Genomic DNA, 23,435 nt, shown 5'->3' with positions numbered 1-23,435 from the left:
GCAGTCAGCCCCTGGCCTTGTTCTGACTGATGATATTGAGCTTTTCCATCGTCTCTTTCCACAGGTGTAGTTGATTTGATTCCTGTATATTCCATCTGGAAAGGTCCATGTGTATAGTCGCCGTTTATGTTGGTAAAAAAAGGTATTTGCAATGAAGAAGTCATTGGTCTTGCAAAGTTCTATCATGCGATCTCTGGCATCATTTCTGTCACCAAAGCCTTATTTTCCAACTACCGATCCTTCTTTGTTTCCAACTTTCACATTCCAATCACTAGTAATTATCAATGTATCCTGATTGCATGTTCAATCAATTTCAAACTAACGAAGTTGGTAAAAATCTGCAGTTTCTTCATCTTTGGCCTTAGTGATTGGTGTGTAAATTTGAGTAATAGTCGTATTAACTGGTGTTCCGTGTAGGCATATGGATATAATCCTATAACTGACAGTGTTGCACTTCAGGATAGATCTTGAAATATTCTTTTTGGCGATGAATGCAACAGCATTGCTCTTCAAATTGTCATTCCTGGCACAGTAGACCATATGGTTGTCCAATTCAAAATGGCCAATACCGGTCCATTTCACCTCACTAATGCCTAGGATATTGATGTTTATGTGTTCCATTTCATTTTTTATGATTTCCAATTTTCCTAGATTCATACTTTGTACATTCCATATGCCAATTATTAATGGATGTTTGCAGCTGTTTCTTCTCATTTTGAGTCGTGCCACATCAGCAAATGAAGGTCCCGAAAGCTTGACTCCATCCATGTCATTAAGGTCGACTCTACTTTGAGGAGGCAGTTCTTCCCCAGTTGTCTTTTGAATGCCTTCCAACCTGAGGGTCTCATCTTCTGGCACTATATCAGACAAAGTTCTGCTGCTATTCCTAAGGGTTTCACTGGCTAATTCTTTTCAGAAGTAGACTTCCTAGTCTGTCTTAGTCTGGAAGCTCAGCTGAAATCTGTCCACCATGGGTGACCCTGCTGGTATTTGAGTACAGGTGGCATAGCTTCCAGCATCACAGCAACATGCAAGCCCCCACAGTATGACAAACTGACAGACATGTGGGGGACCAAGTGATAATTTCCACAATTAGAGCCTTTCTCTTTGGTTTTCCATATACTGTCCAAAGGATGAATTTAAAATGTGACTAGAGGGAGCAATTACTTAATGATTTATTCCTCAAGAACTGTAGACAAATTAGCACCCTTTCAGCTAACAGAGGAGGAACCCTGAAGGAGTAAACACAGGGAATTTGAATTATAGGTGAGGCTTTAGAACTCTGTTAATGAATGAGAAAGAACGAGGCAAGGGATCACTGGGCATGGTGTATGTGTGTGTTGGCCTTGAGAAGCTAAGAGATTGCAGGGAGTTAGGCATCAGACTCTAGAAAAACCATGTTATGTATGGAGAAGGAAGCAGCCAAATTGAATGCCAGAAGCTACTTAAGACAATGTGACCCAACAATTCTACCTCAATTTGGCCATAAGTTGATGGGACTGGGCTTGTCCTAGGGTTGCTCCCCATTTAGGAAATGCGTAGAAACATTGACATAGTGAGAAATGACTACTATAAAATTATGGTTTTAGAAGTCTTGTGAAATCACCTAACCTAACCTTTGGCCTTTGCACAATCCATATGAATTGCCTCAAATAGCAGCCGTTTTGGGCCCATTTTTAGGTCATCCCAGAATGAGATTCCACAACCACCATTCCAATGATAGGTAACCTCTGTTCACTATCAAGGAAGCTATTACATATTTAAATCCTTCTACATCAACTTAATGCCCAGTCTGTCCTGACGAAACATGAAAAGGAGTTATGTCACCATCCACCTAAACGACCTTAATAATTCTGGAGCTATCATTAAATCACCCCATGACCTCTCTTTCTGATGGAATGCCTTTAGTTCCTTTAAACTCTTTTGATATGTCTGGTTTTCTTCCTAAGCTGCAATTCTGCAATATAGCAGAAATCTAAGTATAATTTATGAGACTCATAGTATGTGTGTTATACAGAAAATGACCGTCATCATTCAACATTGCTTAGAAGTGAAGAAGTAAAAGGCTGTGCCCACAGTAGGAGATGTCTTGCAAATATCAGGGAATCCCTAGACAAGTTAACATTCCTTGCAAATTTATAGAAAAATATTTTCCTTCACATATCTGGGTCTTAGTCTTTAAGAACATAAAGTGGTAGTACCATTCTGATAAAGAGCTATTGTGAGGATGTATCAGGCATCAACTGAAAATGTTTAATATGTCATTAATGTTATGAATGCCATTTATGAATCCTGAATCTTAAATCCGTGCCCACATACAGCCGTTATTAACCCTTTCATGGACCAAGGGATATATACTCCCATGTTAGATTTTTCCACGCCTGGAAGTTTATTGGCCGGCATTGAGTCATTTTAGTACATTATGGTGTCATGGTGGATACTGGAGCAACTGTCTAAAAAACAAGGAAATTGGTCTGTGCCACATTTGAGTGTTGAGAGCCACTTGTATGAGAGAATGCTGCCGGGAGGAGTGATTGTGTGCAACTTTTGTGTCTGCTGGCTTCTTACAGCGAGATAGGGCTTACAAGTATGTTTACTTTTTCCTTTGTGGTACTGGGAAGGTACAGTTACCGGCATTCAGAAATATTCAAGTAAATGAATTATTTGGAGGTGAAAACAGTTTGTGATGCACTTCTTGGGCCATGGGACCAATATGTGTGATGTGCTTTATGGAACATGGTACCGATATGGCCCACTTTAAATCAAACTGTGACAATTATGTGCAGCAAATGCAATGTTTATTTAGTATTTCATGTGTATTTTTGGAAAGTTGAGAAGGATATTTTATGACTCAAGTGTAACCAGGAAGTGTGATGCACCGTGGGACCGATATGTCCCGCCTGGGTGATATGCTTCATGGAACTTGGGACTGATATATCCCGCTTGCAACTGGCACACCATTTTTTCAAAAACTAAAAAACTACCAACAAACAATGATTCAGCATCCCTTCCATTAGTGAAAAAACATAGCATCACCAAAAAATTCCCTCCCCCCAAAAATAATGAAGAGTGACCACATTATTCATTTGAATCAGTGTTTACAATTGTTGAAATTGTCTAACCCTTTCTTATGTTTTTCACAGAAATGTAACCTGGAATAGTTTAGCTATTCCTGATACACACTGCTCACCAGAATTAGAAGAAGGCTACCAATGCCCACCAGGATTTAAATGCATGGACCTCGAAGATCTGGGACTTAGCAGGCAAGAGCTGGGCTACAGTGGCTTTAATGAGATAGGTCTGTCTTACTGGTAAAACACATTTTCAGTTTCTATTTTAAAATGTTTATGAAATGGAGAAAATAGTTGTATAATTGATATTTCATGTTAAGACTGGATATCATATTTAAGGAGCACAAATGCAAATTTTAGTTCTGTGTCTATATTGTAATATAGTCTACTTTACCCTATAGTCTGTAACATACAGACTGTGTCTGCATATATTCAGCAATGCCCATATAGAGTTAAAGATCTCTAATTTTAGACTTTTTAAAATTCTTAATTACAGTATTTAAAAATATGCATTTGTTGCGGAGGGTTTAGTGATTGGTGATTCAAAAATAAATAAGACTTGGTGTCTTTCCACACTAACTCTATCCTAATGAGAAAGGTAAGTCTTAAATAATTGTAATGCTAGGCCATGATGAGTTCATGGGAGTTGAAAAGTGCTCCTGGAACAAAAGATAGCTAATGAGATACTTATTGAACATGCATCAAACTATATAAGAGATATGTGGCAAACGCTTCTACCTGAGTATGATGTGCTAAGATGTGTAAATTTCTTCTTGGCCTGTCCTGTTAGGTCCTGAAATGTGCCATTACACACAGTAATGAATGAACTTAGCATTTGCCATTTAGTTAATATGATTTTATGTATTGCAGTTGCATGCAAGTTGCATGTATTTCATTATTAAAGCAAAAAATCACTGAATTCTAAAAAATATTATTTTATGTTTTGAGAATAGTTATTAGAGTCATTTAAAAAAACAACAATAACAATTAAATTTTCCCTAAAGCTTCAAGGCCCAGATAAATTTAGGAACATTCCAGACACCTTTACCCAGGGCCTGAGGAAAATATCTTTCAATGTATAACAGGAGGGTGGTTGTCCTCTTTTGGAAGCCAAGTCTATTTCCTGACGTTTGGTGTGGTTTCACATTTCAATGGACCAGCTGTACAATGGAGGCTTTCATTGCCAGGGAAGTGACATCAGCCTCTGTCCCCTCTGGATGGCAACTGTTGTGAGCCCAGCCATTAGACTTTCCAGCATCAGAAACAGACCCTGGTGAATCCTTATTCCTACTTCGGCTCAGTTGGTAGCAGCTCCAGGATGATGTTATACAGAGTGGTATAATAGACGCTGGGCTAAGTATTGGAATTGCAAAAAGAATAAGTGAAGGTCTTGAATTGATTGAGGAATACTCCCCTGATGTATGAACTAAACCACAAGGTTAGAGCCTGTATACTGAAAATAGTACTGAAATTTGACTGAAAAGCACAAATAATTTATTATTTAAAAAAAAGTGAGTTTTGCAAATACCATCTGTAAATTTTTATTCGCGTAGTTTAACATGCTTGCATGCTGGAAACAAAGTGAATTTTTAGCACCATAGTTAGCTGGTATTCTCTCATCTCTTTTAGTCAATGATACTCTTTCCTACTTCACAAAGAAACTAGAAGCTATCAGGTGTGAAGCATTTCCATTTGCTGTACTGTCTTAAATATATCTGCCTTTGTAATCAATCTTACATCCTTCCCTGTCTCAGAAGCAGAGGTCTATTATGGATTGTACCAGTGTCTTTCAAGGATGAGCAGGAAATCACAGGTGTGGCATGGGAGATGAGATATACTGTTGATTCGGTAGGCTGTGTTAAACAAGCGCCAGCAATTCTAACAGCTGGGTAGGACTAGTCATAGCATGCAGCCCTTTCTTTTAGAGGCTAACTGGGTGTACCCATATCTCCTATGCAGTGTGACCAGCATTCAGGGGCTGATCACAAGAACCCTCTATCCTTCTAAATCATATTGCTAAAGCAAATCACGCCACGATCATTTAAATGAAGTAATTGTGCCTCAGTTCAAAACGCCGCATTATATTCAAGTTGCTTCATCTTTCTTCACTGTGATTTGTAATGGCTACAACTAACTTAGGGTGCAATCTCTCTTTCGGAGAGAAAGTCTCCCTACAAAGGGTTTTGGCTTGAGAGAAGCGGGTCTAGGAGGGCATCGTCTTGGGAGCAGTGGGCGCCCACTAAGGCAGTTATCCTACTGTAACTGTGCTGTTTATTTACACATTTATCTCGCAAGGATTTAGGCTCCTTGACAACTGGAAGGGTGTCTTTTCATCTTCACGTCTCCAGGGCCTAGCGTAGGCCTGGATCACAGGCTGCCCTCTGTAAATATTTACTAATGGACTGACCAAAGTTTATGTACTTTTGAATTCATTGGTAACTTGTCAGGCTTGTGTTAGGAGGTAGAGGCATAATAGAAAATTAAGTTGTGTCCTTGTTCTTTTCCCTGATTTTGTCTGTTTTTGTTGGCAGTATTCACTGGGCCTCACGGCTTCCCTTTCTCTACAAACGTAATGTGGTCTGCCTGCTGCTTTTTCTCGAATGATGACTGAATTCATTATCATTATATGACTAATAATTAGATAATGAACTGTTGACTTTGTACTATAATCCAAAACTTTTAAAGTGATCACAATAGTTTATATTGAAATCGATAGCCGCTGCCTAATGTTATGTATCTCTGTAGATACACAAACTGCAGTTTTTTAAGAGATTGTTTTTATGAAGATCTAATGGAGACAAGAGACAATGTTTCCTCTCAAAATGAGGAAAAGAAATGATTTTATTAGACATATGTGGTCATCTCTTTCAGCATGCAGTTGAATCTAAAACATAATTAGGTGACTAATTATGCACATAGATTTGGCCGATACCCTTGTGTATGTATGTAAACCAAAAAAAACCCATCGCCGTCGAGTTGATTCCAACTCATAGCGACCCTATAGGACAGAGTAGAACTGCCCCATAGGGTTTCCAAGGAGCAGCTGGTGGATTCGAACTGCTGACCTTTTGATTAGCAGCCAAGCTTTTAACCACTGTGCCACCGGGGCTCCATATGTAAATAATTGTGACTAATTTAAAAGGGGTACATTTCTTTTTCTTACTAATCAAATTACCTTGTAATATATTGAATTTCAAATCACTTATGAAATTTAATTATAAGTAGCTTTATGTCTCATTAATTTTTTTAAATAATTTATTTTGTTTCTGTTGTTGAGAATATACACAGCAGAACATACACCAATTCAATAGTTTCTACACATACAATTCAGTGACATTGATTACATTCTTGAGTTGTGCAACTATTCTCACCCTCTTTTCTGAGTTGTTCCTCCCCCATTAACATAAACTCAGTATCCCCTAAGCTTCCTGTCTAATATTTCAAGTTGCTATTGTCAATTTGATCCTATATAAAAGAAAAAAAAACAAACCCATTGCCGTTGAGTCTATTCCGACTCATAGTGACCCTGTGGGATAGAGTAGAACTACCCCAATGAGTTTCCAAAGAGTGGGTGGTGAGTTTGAACTGCCAACCTTTTGGTTAGCAGCTGAGCTCTTAACCACTGTGCCACAAGGGCTCCTGATCCCTTGTGATCCCTTGATCCCCTAAGATCCCTTGATCCCCTAAGATCCCTTGATAGATCTTAAAAGAGCGCAATGCTCAAGGCAGACAATTTTTGGTAGTTAAGCTAAACTATTGTCTGGTTTTAATAAGACTTCAGCAAATATTTTTTATTTTATTTTCAGGTTTAAAGATTGTCCCAGGGCAATAGTTTTAGGAGTTCAGCTAGCCTCCATTGGCTCCAGAAGGTCTGGATTCCATGAGAATTTGAAATTTTATTCTGCATTTCTCCCCTTTCCTTCAGGATTCCTCTATAAAATCTTTGATCAAAATGTTCAGTGACAGTAGCCAGGCCCCATCCAGTTCTTCTGGTCTCATGGCAAAGGAGGCAGCTGTTCATACAGGCAATTAGCCACACGTTCCATTTCCTCCTTCTATCCCTGACTCTCCTTCTTCCTCTGTTGCTTTAGGTGAATAGAGACCAGTTGTACCTCATTAAAACTGAATATCAATGATGTTGGAAAACTCAATTTTAAAAATATACTAAAAGCCAAAGTCATTAAGGAGAAAAAATTGCAGAGTCTTTTGTACGATTGCAGACTAAAGACATCTTTGCCTCTTTGCTTCTTTAAATCATCCAAGTCTCAAGGAGATTGATACACTGGAATGGAAATTCCATCTTCAAGGAAACTCAGAAAACCCTTCAACCATAAATGACAACATCAGAGGGCCAGGTGTTTGATACATGAGGGAACATATATTTTCAACTAACTTAGGGTACAATCTCTCTTTCACAGAGAAAGCCTCCCTACAAAGGGCATTGGCTAGAGACGACCAGGTCTAGGAGTGAATTTTCCTGGGGGCAGTGGGTTCCCACTAAAGCAATTATCCTACTGTAACTGTACTGTTTATTTACACATTTATCTCCCAAGGATTTAGGCTCCTTGACAACTTTGAAAGGATTCGTGCTCCTGTGCATTTCAGATGGAGTCAGCAGAATATGGATATTCTGAAAGAGCTGATGCCTCTGGGGGATCAGAACAGTCTATCACTTGAGAGAGAGAATCTCAGTTGTAGGCTGGCCATGCCATAGGAGCTTTCTGGGCCTCCGCTGGTATCACAGAGTAGAGACCCTCATTCATGCAAGCAGTTGGTAGGAGAGAAAGGGCGACATTTAAAGAGAAAAGAAAAAAAGGTTGCCGTTGAGTCAATTCCAACTCATGGTGACCCCATGTGTGCAGAGTAGAACTGCTCCACAGGGTTTTCAAGGCTGTGACCTTTCGGAAGCAGATCACCATGCCTTTCTTTCAAGGTTCCTGTGGGTGGATTTGAGCACCAACCTTTTGTGTACTGGTTGTGTGCTTTACTGGTTGTGGGAACTCCTATGATAGAATAGACACCCAGTTCTGAGGGACCGCAATACTGCTGATCTGTGTTGACTAGGAAGAGGTGAAGGCTGAGCTGAAGGTTTTCAAGATTCATTACACCTTAGGATGACTTGGAGAGCTTTTTAAAACGTAAATTCGCAAGCTCCATTCGCAGGCCAATTAAATCTATATTTTACAGTGGTACGAGGCATAGGTGGTTTTTAAAAGTTCTCCAGAGGATTCTAATGTGCATCAGAGGTTTAAACCACTGAACTAAAGCAACACACACACACATCGGTATTTATAAACAGCTTTATTTCCTTTTTTCAAAAGTATTTTATTGTGCTTTAGGTAAAAGTTTACAGAGCGACATAGTTTCCCATTCAAGAATTTGTACACAGAATGTTCCAAGACATTGGTCGCAGTCCCCTCAATGTGTCAGCACTCTCCCCATTGCTGCCCTGGGTTCCCCATTACCTTTCTCCAGTTTTCCTACCCCTTCCTGCTCTCATCTTTGCTTTTGGGCATATTTTGCCCTTTTGGTCTAAACAGCTTTATTTCTATCCCATAATACTGCCCTTCTCTTCCCCCACACGAAACAGCTACGAACAGCTGGTCCAATAAAACCTGAAATCAAAAATGAATAATAATAATTGAAAAGAATCAGAACAATATCAGTAAACATATAATTTTAGGTATATTTACAACAACAACAACAACAAAATTCAACACATATAACTCAAAAAAAACCTGCAGAAAATAAAAAAGACCAGAATATACAGATTAAAAGGCTATAACTTGCCTCAGTAAATAGACATAAGCAATCAACAGTGAACCATCTCTTAGTAAGTTTACTGGAACTCAAAGCTAAAGAAGATGTCTTCCGAGAAGCCAGAAAAAATTATCAAGTAATGGAGACATCAGACAAGCCTTGCAGGTTATCGCATCAAACCAAACCTGTTGCCGTCCAGTTGATTCCGACTCATAGTCGGAATGGGTTTCACTTTGATGTGACGTGATGAAAACTCATGTGAAATTGTTCACTACAGATTAGTAAGCAAACACAAGTAAGCCCATGCTTACCTTGCTCACTGAGCCATCCGCCCTATCAGGGACTGTAAATTTGAAAACAGGCTTTGATTCTATAGGAAGGTGCCATGGGGTTGGGAGAGAGACAGATGCCAGCCATATCTAGATGCAGAATCTTCGATGTAAAAAATGTGAAATTGTTCACTACAGATTAGTAAGTACAAGTAAGCTTGTGTTTACCTTGCTTATTGGATAATCTGCGCCTGATAACACCAAAAGATCACTGTAAAGGTAGCTACCAACTTACCCTATTTGGAAAACTTGTCCTACTTCCATTTTCTGAGTAATTACCCCATTTTCACTTTCACTTCCTCTATATTATCCCATGCTTACAAACTTGTGGAACATATGACTTGAGAAATAAAGAGAAATCATAGAAATAACAGGAATTTAGAGCTGTAGAAGACCACACAGCTGAGTGGTCGATTCTCCCAGTTTTTCAGACGGGGAACCCAAGCATCAGAACGAGCACAGTTAGAGTCACAGAGAGCCCCTGGCAGAGGCAGGGCTCAACTCAGCTCTCACGACTCACAGGTTCTCACTGTCATTTGCTGTCTCCACAAACCTTTTTAAATTTCAGAGTAGTTGTTACTTAAGAAGAAAATTCAAGAAAGAATTTACAAAGCTTAGTTTTGTTGTGAAATGTGAGCATTGCTCAGGTTTGATGAGATGCTAATGGAGATGACAATTTCTCCAAAGAGACGTAATGTGCCAGTTACAAAAGTACAACACATCTAGCGTACCTGGGAAAGGACTCATGGAAAACACCATTAAACTGGTAATTTACTTGTCATGATCTTTCGTAAGAAATTTGGTACAGAAGATGCGTACAAAGCTATTCAGGTAGTGGTTTGAACTACCCGTTAATTGTACAGTCAAGCAAAAAACAAAACATGTTCAGTTTTGATTGAACAACCCAATAAATGTCATTCAGTGATAAAACTAACCTTGGAAATCACTTAGGAATTAAACAGACATCAGGTTTTTTTTGTTATTAGTCACTAAAATCTTAAGACTAAAAGTCAAAAGCCCAATTTTTAAAAAAATCTAGAATAAATTAAACCTGACTGAAACAACTTTTATCAGATAAACACCCATGCAAGATAAAATTATAAAATAATTCTAAAAATAACTATAGAAGAGCCATTTAATAATATATGCTTTCAATATTATATGGGCCATATGCAATAGAAAATTTTCCCTATTATTTATGTACAGTAATCAAAGGGAAAGCCAGGAATTAGGCAAATCTGTTGCAAAAGACTTCTTTAAAGTGTTAAAAAGCAAAGACGTCACCTTGAAGACTGAGGTGTGCCTGACTCAAGCCATGATGTTTTCAATCACCTCATATGCATGCGAAAACTGGATGATGAATAAGGAAGACTGAAGAAGAATTGACGCCCTTGAGTTATGATGTTGGCGAAACTACTGAATATACCATGGACTGCCAGAAGAACGACCCAATCTATCTTGGAAGAAATACAGCCAGAATGCTCCTTAGAAGCAAAGTCTCACATACTGCGGACATGTTATCAGGCGGGATCAGTCCCTGGAGAAGGACATCGTGGTTGGTTACGTGGAGGGTCAGTGAAAAAGAGGAAGACCCTCAACGAGACAACTGGCTGCAACAATGGGCTCAAGCATAACAATGATTGTGAGGACAGCGCAAGACCGGGCGGTGTTTCTTTCTGTCGTACACAGGGTCACCGTGAGTCGGAACCGACTTGGCGGCACCTAACAACAACAACAACAACAAGAAAGCCAGAAAAGAACAAGCACTCTGTTCTTATGGTGACTAATCGTCCAACAGCCAGTCTTTATTATTGCAGTTCCTACTGTTACTCATAACTGTGAGTACTATCATTTACTGATTGCTCATTTATCTGGCACCAGACAAAGGGCTTTCCATCCATTATGCATTTAATCTTTAAAATAAGCCTGTAAGATATCATTATCCCCAGGTGATAAGTGCAGAGAATAAGATGAGAAAGAGCTGCCCCGTGTGCAGAGCCAGAGCCTGTGCTCTAACTACAAGCACTACATGATCTATGAAGTCAGCTTCGAGAAACTTGCACTCCTGCGGCTTCGCAACACAGCTGGTCCATCAGAGACTCTCATTATTAGGGAAGAGATACGTCCTCCAGCATAATAATCCACCAGACATCTTTGCCTTCTCCTCTTTTCCTGAAGTCTTAAGAAAGGAAGGATGAATCGGAAGGAGTGATTCCCATTGCAAACACAGGGCCACTCGGGGTTGGTCTCTGGCTGTGCTTCTGATCTTTTGCATACCATGTGACAGAGAGAAATAAATAACAAAAAACATAATCATAAAAACAAACATAATAATTGTTAGTTGAATGTATGAATCTAAATATAAAGAATACTATACCTAGAAGGCAAAAAAGTCCAAGATAATTCATTGAGCTGTGGGCATTTGAGCAAGGATTAGAGGCAATGGCAGTAAAAATGAGGAAACATTGCTTTAATACAAAATGAGATGATACTCATATAGGCTAGAGATGTGGACAAGAACATTGACAGAAAAAATATGTTATGTGGAATATTGCAAACAGATTTACACCTATTTAAACGAGATTCAAAATTCAATTATAAGATACGTGTTTACTATAGGTAATTTTCAGCTACATCCATTAATCTCTCCTGTGTATTGAACTTACTTTCTCTGTCACTTTGAGATATGAATATTTTTTTTGCTTTTCAAATACTGTGCTTAACCAACAATTTTATGTAAGCTGATTGTGAGAATTCATAAATTAATATAATTAATAAACTAATTAAAGTTTGTTTACTAGAGATGTGACATAAAGAGAATTTACCCTTTTAGCCCTCTTTATGAATAAAAATCACAATGCTCTCCTTATACATCCTGCTTAAAATATTAGGTAGAAAAGCAGCTTCACATAAGTGAAAGTGTAGATTTTGGATGCTTTCACAAATGTAAAATGACAACTTACAATCTTTGTAAATTTTTTTCTGGAGACTATAAGTTAATTGGACCTTTCAAGAAAATGGGAAAATTATAGTAGTCTGTAGTCTGCCAGATTCTTATATGCTACCAAGTTACTTCCGAAAAAGGCTATTATGGGTATTGAAATTTGGGATTGGCACTTCTTTTCTCCAAGGGGCATATATTTTGACTGTTACTTACTTTTGTGGTATTTTCCTCCTTTGATTTTAGGTAGTATTGGCTACAAGATATCGACTCAGCTGTCTGTGTGGGTCATAAATCAGCTTAATTAAATATTGATGAGAAATAACATCAATGATCATTTTCAGCACTGTGTGTGTTCTGTGCTTGCAACTACCCTGTATCTCGCTGAAATAGAAATGGCACGCCGACACACATCTGTTTTTTCTGTATTAATCTAGGATTTGCTTTACTTAAAAATCCCTCCCTATGTTGTTTTCTCTTTAGATTCTATTATTTTTATAATGTGTCTCTCATTACATCTGGTATTAAATATGGTCATAAAATATGATGAGAGTTAATTACATCATCCAAATAATAATAGAATATAAATGGCACTCTGTTATGCTGCTCTTAAAATTGATTCATCGTATTTAAATGATGTTAAACCATATTTCATGCTGTTGCATGTGATATCAGATGAAAACTTTACAAATGAATAGAAAATAGAAAATTACTGTATATCTATAACTGTGATTTACTGTAGAATGTACATTTTTATTATAGTTGCAAAAAAGCCCCAGTAAAGACGAATTCATAAAATACGTAATTGAGATTGATAATACTTTGTGAAAAAGCACTGAGGGCTGTATTAATTTTTATGTTTAGCACGGCCACTGGAATTACTTATTGACTTTTATGAAAACACATTTGAAAGAGAGAACTGGGGCAATAGAATGCAGCCAAAAGTGCTTGCTTTAATCTATGATAATCCTGTATGTGCTCTCTGAAAGATAGATTTTTGTTAATTAGAGGACAAGATCATGAAATGTCACAAGCTGAAAACTTGTGAGGACCCTTGGTCAAATACACAGGTTTTACTCCTCTGTCTAGGAATCAGTGAATGCCCTCAAGTTGTATACACAAGTGTGTGTGTGGGCATTTTTAAAAGGACTATTTGGCTTTCATTAGATTCTCAAACAGAGCTACAGACTTACACTGAAATTAGAAATGTAAATATTATTTAGAATATTAGAAGAAAGCGGGTTTAAAGGTAGAAATTGAAGACATAATTAAAAAAAAAAAAAAAGCTATCCACTGCCTAGAGTCTATCAGGTCAGTTTTGTGGAATGAATTAGAAAAGACAGCTGCTAGAGTGAGTTTTCATCAGACAATGCAAGAAGGAGATTTTAAACGTGGATTTCTGACTGGTTTTCAGATTATGCATAGAAAACAATATTCACTGGAAATAGCTAGTGATTTCCAAGAAATTAGCATGTTCATAGTTGCATTTTAAATATCTGCATGTTAGGAAAGTACTACATCAAATTACTTCAAAAGTGAACGTTGAAAAGAAGTAAATTCTGCCATATATTATCCCCTCCCTCGCTCCTTTGCTTTCTTCCTTCTTTCCTTCTTTTTTCTTTATCAGTTACATGGTATTTATAAAACGCTTTTAACTGTTGCCATATTGATAGACATTTACATGTTTTTCAGTTTCTTACTACAGTCAATAATGCTGTATTGAACACATACAGATACACACACACACACACACGTCCTGTGCACATGTGTGACTATTTCTTTAGAATACATTCCTAGAAACAGAATATCTGGGTAAAGGGGTATGCACACTTTTAATAGATAACTGGTGGTTTATTTATTTATGTATTAAGATTGTAGGAATCCATAACTCTGCCCGTATTGCATGAGAGTGAATTTTTAAAAATCTGAGGTATCTTTTTTCAATAGGATTAAATATTGAGGTAAAAAATATCACAGGCTGTATGAATTCTGTGTTTTTCTGAACACTCAGCAGGTCACTCTATGCTTCTTGAATTTGTTCACGCTATTCTTCACGGAATGCCTCCCTCCTGCTCCAGGCTTATCAGCATAGGACTTACCTTTCACATCGTACACCCTTCACATTGTCCCATTACCCCAGGAGGCATTTGTCTCCTTCTATTTGAACTGACAAAAGTGTGTGTGTGAAAGTTAACATTGCATTGTATTTATTTCCCACTGTCGATTTATTTCCACTGTGTTTTGAGTGTGTATGTGTTGTGTTTGTTTTACCCTTATAGTCCCAATTAGCTCATTAGCTCCTAAACCAAAAAACCGACTAGTTGCCGTCAAGTCTCACTCATAGTGCAGGGATAGAACTGCACTCCGTAGAGTTTTCTACTTTAAGAAGTAGATCATCAAGCCTTTCTCTCAAGGCGCCTCTGGGTGGATTTGAACCTCCAACCTTTCAGTTAGTAGTAGTCCTCTTAACTGTTTGTACACCCAGCACTCCCATTAGATCCTAAAAAAAAACCAAAACGAAACCCATTGCCGTGGAGTCGATTCTGACCCATTGAGACCCTGTAGGACAGAGTAGAACTGCCCGGTAGGGTTTCCAAGGAGCAGCTGCTGGATTCAACATTTTGGTTAGCAGCCAAGCTCTTAACCACTGTGCCACCAGGGCTCCCATTAGATCCTAGATGCCTTAAATAGGAACGAAAACTTTGTGTACTTCATTTGATGTCTTTTCTAACTCTGAGTGAGTTCAGTATATACTTGGGGACTGGTTGATTGAGTTTAGGAGAAGTTTATATTAGATATATTGACTTTTTAAAGGGGAGTCTCGTGATTGAAAATTTGAACAAAATTTAAATACAACCCTAGCATTTAAATTCATTGTTCATTTGAAATTAGGTGGATTCCACTTTAAGTCAGATAGATATTCAAGTGAAACAACTGTGAATAGATGAGCACAGCTGTCTTGCCTGATAGTCGAAGAAACTTTCACTGCTAGTAATGGCAGTCAGTGTGACAGAATACCCTTGACGCTCTGAAATTAATTCAATTTCACCAACTAATCAAGTGCAGCGCACTTCAGTTGGCATAGCTCTAGGGGTCAGGTTTTTCTGAGGGGCCTCTTTTGCCCCTCATGGATCTGTACAGAAGGCAAGCAACCTTCTGCTTTTCTGAACTACAGAGTGGAGTTCCTTTAGTCTCAGTTTCAAATGCAAGGCAGCCTTTCATACTCCCGACTTTGCAGAGACACCTCAGCACCTGCCTCCTGTCCAGCATTAGTGGGCAACCCAACTCTTCTCCCTGCTGTCAGCAGAATCCCTTCAGGCTTGTATTGACTTCTGATCCGTTTGGGAGCCACCTTGCCTTTACCTGCTGCTCACGGGTCTGATTATATGTTCTCTGAAACTTTCTGACAGCTGGCTATTTGGCTGACTTAGTTTTGAGCTCATTTATAGATTCAAAAACTATTCTTTTTGTATATCTAAGTCCTTGGTTGGGCATGGGGTGGGGAAAGTGGAGGAAGTTTCTAAGCAAGTATAGTCCAGAAAATTGACGAATTCCTTATTTTTTTAAATATTTTTGGAATTTCTATATAACAGTGCAGTTTTCCTTTCTTTGATATGATTTCACGCCTATAATTTTAAATTCAAAATATATATTTTATACATTTCCGACATTAATTCTTGAAATCTGGGAGTGAGTAAATACTTACAGGAAATTTTCATATTTCATTTTTACAAAGATTCTCCAACAATATATATTTTTATGAATTATTATCCCAGCCTCTGTGCAGCCTGGTAAGATTATACATCAGCAGTTACTTTGTGTAAAGACAAAAACAGTTATAGATGGAGGATGAGACTAGACCTCAAATAAGCAATAGCAATTACTGAGCACTAAGAACATCTCCAGTGGATTAAGATTTTGGGTTTGTAATCTTTGTATTAATTGTAGCAAATATTCAAATACTTTATCCCTCCATATAAGTCCATTAACAAATAAGCAATAATAATGATAATAATTAAAAACTCTAATCAGGAATTACAAAAACATGAACAGAGTAAATTATGTGAGGCAATTCTTACTCTCATATATTTAATAGAAAATAACCTATCTTTGTGCATGGAGATATATTATTTTCTATAAAAACTAGTAATGACTACAGACATGAACAACAAATTGAAGTTGAACTGAAGGAGACGTTCTAGGAAAGAATAATTGGGGGCCAGACAATGTATGTAATGAATGTCACCTCACCCTCACATCAACCCCACGAGCTACCGTATTAACTCCATTCTGATGGTACAGAATGTAGAGAAAGGAAATAGCTATTTGGGGAAGGGGAGGGCAGGTATTAGTGATTATTGTATTCACAGTATCTTGGCAGTAGAGCTACAGGGTAGAAAAGGACTCTAACAGCACACAGCCTGCATCTGGTAGGGTATGTGATATTGGACAAGTTATTTACTTAATATTTCTGTGCCTGTAAAGCACGAATAAAAATATTTCATATCTCAGAGGGTAGTAGAAAAATTGTATTAGATTATTCTCATCCTCACACCTAATGGGTCCTTAATAATTTTTAACTATAATTATAATGATCATTTTTATTATATTATAATTCTTAACTGAATGAGTGAATGAATTATAGAGCAAAAAATTCCACAGTTGTCTGAAATCTTTTATAATCCTTCTATTCATCACTTCCCTGTATCCCTGCACTGAGGAGGCTCAGAGACCCCTGTATGTCTCTAATTCTGTGTACATTAGTCAGAATCCAAAGCATCTCCATCAACCTCCTTTGCTGGATCAAAGCTCCTTGAAATTCTAAACATAAAATTTGAAAACAAAGGCTATACTGGATGCAAACCCTCCCTTCTCCTAAAAATCACCTCCTTTCTGCTATTTTTCACAAATATACAGGCTATGTTCCTTAAGTCTGTCATTCAGTTTAAGTAAGGAGTTTCTGAAGAAAGAAATATAGGCTAGGCCTAGAATCCAATGACTCTTGACTAGATTTAATCAAGTGGGTATTCTTTAATATGGAAGAGCCTTTGTGGTTAAAGAAATTGCTCAGAAATCAGAATCAAAATACTAAACATTATCCCTAATCCCTTCTTTTAGCCAGAAAATATTAGTGGAAATCATGAGAGAAGGGAGAAAGAGCACTGCCCTATGATGACCACATAAAAAGCCCAGTCTAGGCTACAGATAGGAGAGCATATGGAGGAGAACTGAGGCTCCCACCTGACAGCCAACCCCAACTGTTAGACATGTGAGTGGAGCCACCGCACACTGTACAGTTCCAGATATCTGCAGCCATCTGAGTGACGCCAGGTGAGAGCAGCAGAAAAATCACCCTCTAACCCCAGCCCAAATTGCTACCCAGAAAATCACGAGCCAGTGTTGTTATCAGGTGCCATTGAGTCGGTTCCAATTTAGCAACCTTATGACAACAGAATGAAACACTGCCCAGTCCTTCACCATCCTCCAAATAATTGCTATGTTTGAGCCCGTTGCTGCAGCACTATGTCAATGCAGCTCATCCAGGGTCTTCCTCTTTTTCGCTGACCCTCTACCTTACCAAGCATCCTTCTCCAGGGATGAGTCCCTCCTGATAACATGTTCAAAGTACTTGAGAAGAAGTCTCGCCATCCTTGCTTCTAAGGGGCATTCTGGCTGTACTTCTTCCAAGACAGATTTGTTCTTTATTCTGGCAGTCCGTGGTATATTCAGTATCCTTCACCAACACCATAACAAAGGCATCGATTCTTTTTTCTTATTCCTCGTCTTTTGTCTCGCTTCTTCCTTGTCCAGCTTTCACATGCATATGAGGCTATTGAAAATACCATGGCTTGGGTCAGGTGCATCTTAGTCCTAAAGGTGACATCTTTGCTTTTCAACACTTTAAAGATGTCTTTTGCAGCAGATTTGCCCAATGCAATATGTCGTTTGATTTCTTGACAGCTGTTTCCATGGGTGTTGATTGTGAATCCAAGTAAAATGAAATCCTGACAATTTCAATATTTTCTCCATTTATCATGATGTTGCTTTTTGGTCCAGTTGTGAGGATTTTTGTTTTATGTTGAGGTGTAACCCAGGGTGAAAGCTGTAGTCTTTGATCTACAATAAATGGTCGCTATTTTAAGCCAGTAAGCTTTGGGATGTTTTTCAGACAGCATCATATAGTTGAAAAACTCTCACTTTACCAAAGAAGAAGCTGAGGGTCATGATACTGAGCAAAATACCTAAGCCCACATAATAAATAGCAAGCCAGGGATTTAGAATCAAATCAACCCAACTAAAACACTCATACTCTAAACCACTCCTTTCTATGTATTCTATATATTTCAAAAACTAACCAGATTGTATAATCAGAGCATTTCTGAAGAGAGACATCATTGAGAAAGATGTATTTCACTTGCCACAGTGTTGTACATATCAGAACTTTTGTAATCAGGCATGCCCTGGGAACCCTGAGATGTACAGTCACCATCTCAAAGCACTATTTCAAGTGAAGATTGTTGGCAGTGTCTGTAGTCTGTTCATTCATTCAGTCCTGGGTGTTGCAAGCACTTCACGTGCTCCACTGGTAACTGAAAGGTTGAGGATCAAGTTCACCCAGGGGTTCTTTGTAAGAAGAACCTGGCAATCTACTTTCAAAAAATCAGCCATTGAAAAACCCTATGGAGCACAGTTCTACTCTGACACACATGGGGCCACTATGAGACAAAACCAACTCAATGGCAACTGTTGGTTTAACTATATGTTAGACACTATGCTTAGCACTGGAAGGCACTAGATAAATGCTAATATAGAAGCAGTGGTGGATGGCATTATATTTTTCATTTTATTAAAAAATCGTTCTTGTTGTGCAACCATCACCGCTATCCATATTTTTACATCACACTTAACAGAAACTCAGTGCCCCCTGGATGTAATTAATGTCATGAATTGTACACATAAAAAATGTTGCATTGGCAAATATTTTGTTATATATATTTTAACACAATAGGAAATTGTACTTAAAAAAAAAGTAGATAAAGGCGGGACCCAGATGGTGGAGTAGTTAGATGCTTCATGTAGTCTCTCTGACAACAAAGACCCAAAAAAACAAATGAATCAATTATACATGACATTCTAGAAGCCCTGAACATGAAAGGCAAAACTGAGGAATCAGACTGAGCGGCAGGAGGAGGGAGACATGGTTTGGAAGCAGCGATGAGTTGCCAGACCTGACCCAGTGGGAGCTGGATCGCGTGGTGTGCGCAGTGAGGCAAGCAGTGGCATTCAGGATGTGTTTTCCACATCAGCAGAGACCAGTCGGTGGACAGTCTACTCAAGCCTCCAGAACAAGTGAAAAGTGGCACTCAATCAGCAAAAGATAAGTACATGCATCTAACCCATCACGTGGATCAAAAAACACCCCGTTTGGGAAGAACCTCTCTCCAATTTACCTGCCTCCTCCTTGCTCTGCACCAGGGTCCCAGGCCAGCTTCAGTTATTGCCAAGTCCCTTGGGCTGGAAGTAGGACCCATCACACACTCTGAGCCATTCATTTGGCCTTGGGGAGGGAACAAATTAACAAAGAGGAAAAAATAATCTGCCAGCCCCCTAAGCCAGGAACTCAGGACAGGCACAGCTCCTTTTTGCCTAGGCACGGGCATAAGGGATTCACGGACTTTGAATGCCTTTCACCCCTGCATAGACCTGCTTGGGTCCATTTCAACAGTGTAGGCCCTCATTAGCACAATACCACAGGGTATATGCCTAAAGCCTAACTTCAGCTGTATCAGCTATATGGTGGAATGGCAGGTCCATGAGATTTGACACCGCTCTGCCCATTAAGCAGGGTCCTCACCTATCCATATCAGGGGCCTGAGGACTGGTGGCTGTACACACGCCACCTAGCCGTCTGCAATAGGAGTCCAAGAATAAGTGGTACCTCCCAGTCCTTACAGCCAACAGCACTGGGTGCTCATAGTCCAGCTGCAAAACCCACCCACCTACACACTCTAGGGAACAGGGACACGCTTTCCTCCCAGACACTCAGGGGAAGCAGTCAGCACCCTGCCTTGCTCGGCGTGTGACCCCCTACTGCAGCCAGATACCTGTGCCTACTCCAGTCACCCCTGCCTGTCTGGGACTGTAGGTGGGAGACTGCACTACAGATTTGGTGACCAACTACCTGGACACCAGAGCTGAATCCATACAAGGAAAGTAAATGGACTCCAAGGCTCACATACCTACTAACAGATCTAACCACCCGGCGACAGGACATTAGAGCGTCAAAGGCACCAATAATCAAACTAGCTCACATGACCAGCCTATTTGGGCATATCAAAACAAAACAAAACAAGAAGCAAGGACACAGTAAGCAAACATAAAATAAACAAATGTAATAACTTATTGATGGTTCAGAGACAAGAGTCAATATCAAATCACATAAAGTGGCAGAGCATGATGGCTTCAGCAAACTCTCAGAATAAAGAATCAAGAAATCTGGAGGAAGAGAACTTGGAATTACCAGAAGTAGAATACAAAAGATTAATATACAGAACTCTTTAAGAGATCAGGAAGGAGATCAGTCAAAACGCAGAACAAGCCAAGGAACACATAGACAAAGCAAAATAGGAAGTTAAGAAGGTTATTCAAGAGCATAATGACAAATTTAATAGGCTACAATCAGAAATCCAGAAGATTAACAATGTAATTTCAGAATTAGACAACTCAATAGAAATTCATAGGAGCAGAGTTGAGGCAATGGAAGTCAGAATTAGTGAGATTGAAGATAAAGCACTTGACACTAACTTATTTGAGGAAAAATCAGATAAAAGAATTTAAAAAATGAAGAAATGCTAAGAATTATGTGGGACTGTATCAGAGGAATAACCTGTGAGTGATTGGAGTACCGGAACAGGGGGGATAACAGAAAATACAGAGAGAATGGTTGAAGGTTTGTTGGCAGAAAACTTCCCTGATATCCTGAAAGATGAGAAGATATCTATCCAAGAAGCTCATAGAACCCCACACAAGGTAGATCCCAAAAGAAAGTCACCAAGACACATTATAATCAAACTTGCCAAAACCAAAAATAAAGAGACAATTTTAACAGCAGCTAGGGATAAACAAAAAATCATCTACAAAGGAGAGCCAATAAGACTAAGCTTGGACTACTCAACAGAAACCATGCATGCAAGAAGACAATGGGATGACATATATAAAGCCTTGAAGGAAAGAAATTACCAGCCAAGAATTATATATCCCGCAAAACTGTCTCTCAAATATGATGGCAAAATTAGGGCATTTCAGGATAAATAGAAGTTTAGGGAATTTGTAAAAACCAAAGGAAAATTACAAGAAATACTAAAGGGAGTCTTCCAGTTAGAAAATCAATAACATCAGATAACAACCCAAGACTAGAACACAGGACAGAGCAACTAGATATCAGCCCAGATAGGGAAGTCTCAAAAATAAACCAAAGCTAACACACTGAAAATAGGGAAACAGAGATGTCAATATGTAAAAGGTGACAACACTAAAACAAAAAAGAGGGACTAAAAGAAAGTAGTCATAGATCTTTCATATGGAGAGGAAGTCAAGGTGATATAAAGAAATGAAAGATTGGTTTAAACTTAGAAAAACAGGGATAAATATTAAGGTAACCACAAAGGAAACTAACAATCCTACACATCAAAATAAAAAACAAGAAAAACACAAAGACTCAGCAAATACGAAATCAACAACAATGAAAAAGGAAAAGAAATACATAAAAATAAATAACTCAGCACAGTGGAACAAAGAAACTGTCAACAACACACAAAAAAAAAGACATCCAAGTGACAGCACTAAACTCATACTATCAATAATTACGCTGAATGTAAACAGACTAAATGCACCAATCAAGAGTCAGAGAGTGGCAGAATGGATAAAAAAACATGATCCGTCTGTATGCTGTCTACAAGAGACACACATAGATTTAAAGACACAAACAAACTAAAACTCAAAGGATGGAAAAAAATATATCAAGCAGACGACACTCAAAAAAAGCAGGAGTGGAAATATTAATGTCTGACAAAATAGACTTTAAAGTAAAATCCACCACAAGGGACAAGGAAGGACACTATATAATGATTAAAGCATCAATACACCAGAAGGACATAACCATAAAAACTATTTATGCAGTCAATGACAGGGCTCCAAAATACATAAACTCTAATAGCATTGAAAAGAGAGATAGACAGCTCCACAATAATAGTAGGAGACTTCAACACACTACTTTCGGTGAAGGACAGAACATCCAGAAAGAAGCTCAACTAAGACACGGAAGATCTAAATGCCACAATTAACCAACTTGATCTCATAGACATATACAGAACACTCCACCCAATAGCTGCCAAGTATACTTTCTTTTCCAACGCACATGAAACATTCTCCAGAACAGACCACATATTAGGCCATAAATCAAGCCTTAACAGAATCCAAAGCATCAAAGTATTACAAAGCATCTTATCTGACCATAAAGCCATAAAAGTAGAAATCAATAACAGAAAAAGCAAGGAAAAAAAATCAAACACATGGAAACTGAACAACACCTTGCTCAAAAACTACTGGGTTATAGAAGAAACTAAGGATGAAATAAAGAAAGTCACAGAATCAAATGAGATTAAAAACACATCTTACTGGAACCCTTGGGAAACAGCAAAAGCAGTTCTCAGAGGTCAATTTATAGCAATAAATGCACACATTCTAAAAGAAGAAAGGGCCAAAATCAAAACATTAACTCTACAACTCAAATAGAAAGAGAGCACCAAAAGAAGACCTCAGGCACCAGAACAAAACAAATAATAAATATTAGAGGTGAATTAAATGAAATAGAAAATAGAAAAACAATTGAAAGAGTTAACAAGACCAAAAGCTTGTTCTTTGAAAAGATCAACAAAATTGATAAACCACTGGCCACAGTAACAAGAAAAACAGGAGAGGAAGCAAATAACCTGAATAAGAAATGCGGTGGGTGATATCACAACAGACCCAACTGAAATTAAAATAATCTTAAGAAAATACTATGAAAAACTGTACTTTAACAAATTTGAAAACCTAGAGGAAATGGACAAATTTCTAAAAACACACTACCTACCTAAACTAATACAAATGGAGGTAGAAAAACTAAATAAACCTATAAGAAAAGGAGAGATTGAAAAGGTAATTTAAAAACTCCAAACAAAAAAAAAAGCTCTGGCGCTAGCACAACTTGTACAAGGAAAGGTCATGGAAGCCCCATAGACACATCCAAACTCCCTGAGGGACTGAATTGCTGGGTGGAGGGCTGTGGGGACC

At 38.4% G+C, this 23,435-nt stretch overlaps 1 protein-coding gene across 1 annotated transcript in view; it reads left to right on the top strand.

The window, feature by feature from the left end:
• The window catches only part of NALCN (sodium leak channel, non-selective), a 392,050-nt gene that overhangs the window by 53,342 nt on the left and 315,273 nt on the right, over positions 1 to 23,435 (top strand). The window contains exon 6 of the mRNA XM_012557767.2: positions 3,144 to 3,298. Coding sequence (XP_012413221.1) covers positions 3,144 to 3,298 — 155 coding nt within the window. The remainder of the gene's footprint in view (positions 1 to 3,143; positions 3,299 to 23,435) is intronic.

Source organism: Trichechus manatus, unplaced genomic scaffold (genome assembly GCF_000243295.1).
Source record: "Trichechus manatus latirostris isolate Lorelei unplaced genomic scaffold, TriManLat1.0 scaffold00118, whole genome shotgun sequence".
Lineage (NCBI taxonomy): Eukaryota > Metazoa > Chordata > Mammalia > Sirenia > Trichechidae > Trichechus > Trichechus manatus.
The sequence above is the reverse complement of the archived record's forward strand: the minus strand, read 5'-3'. Positions and strand labels throughout refer to the sequence as shown.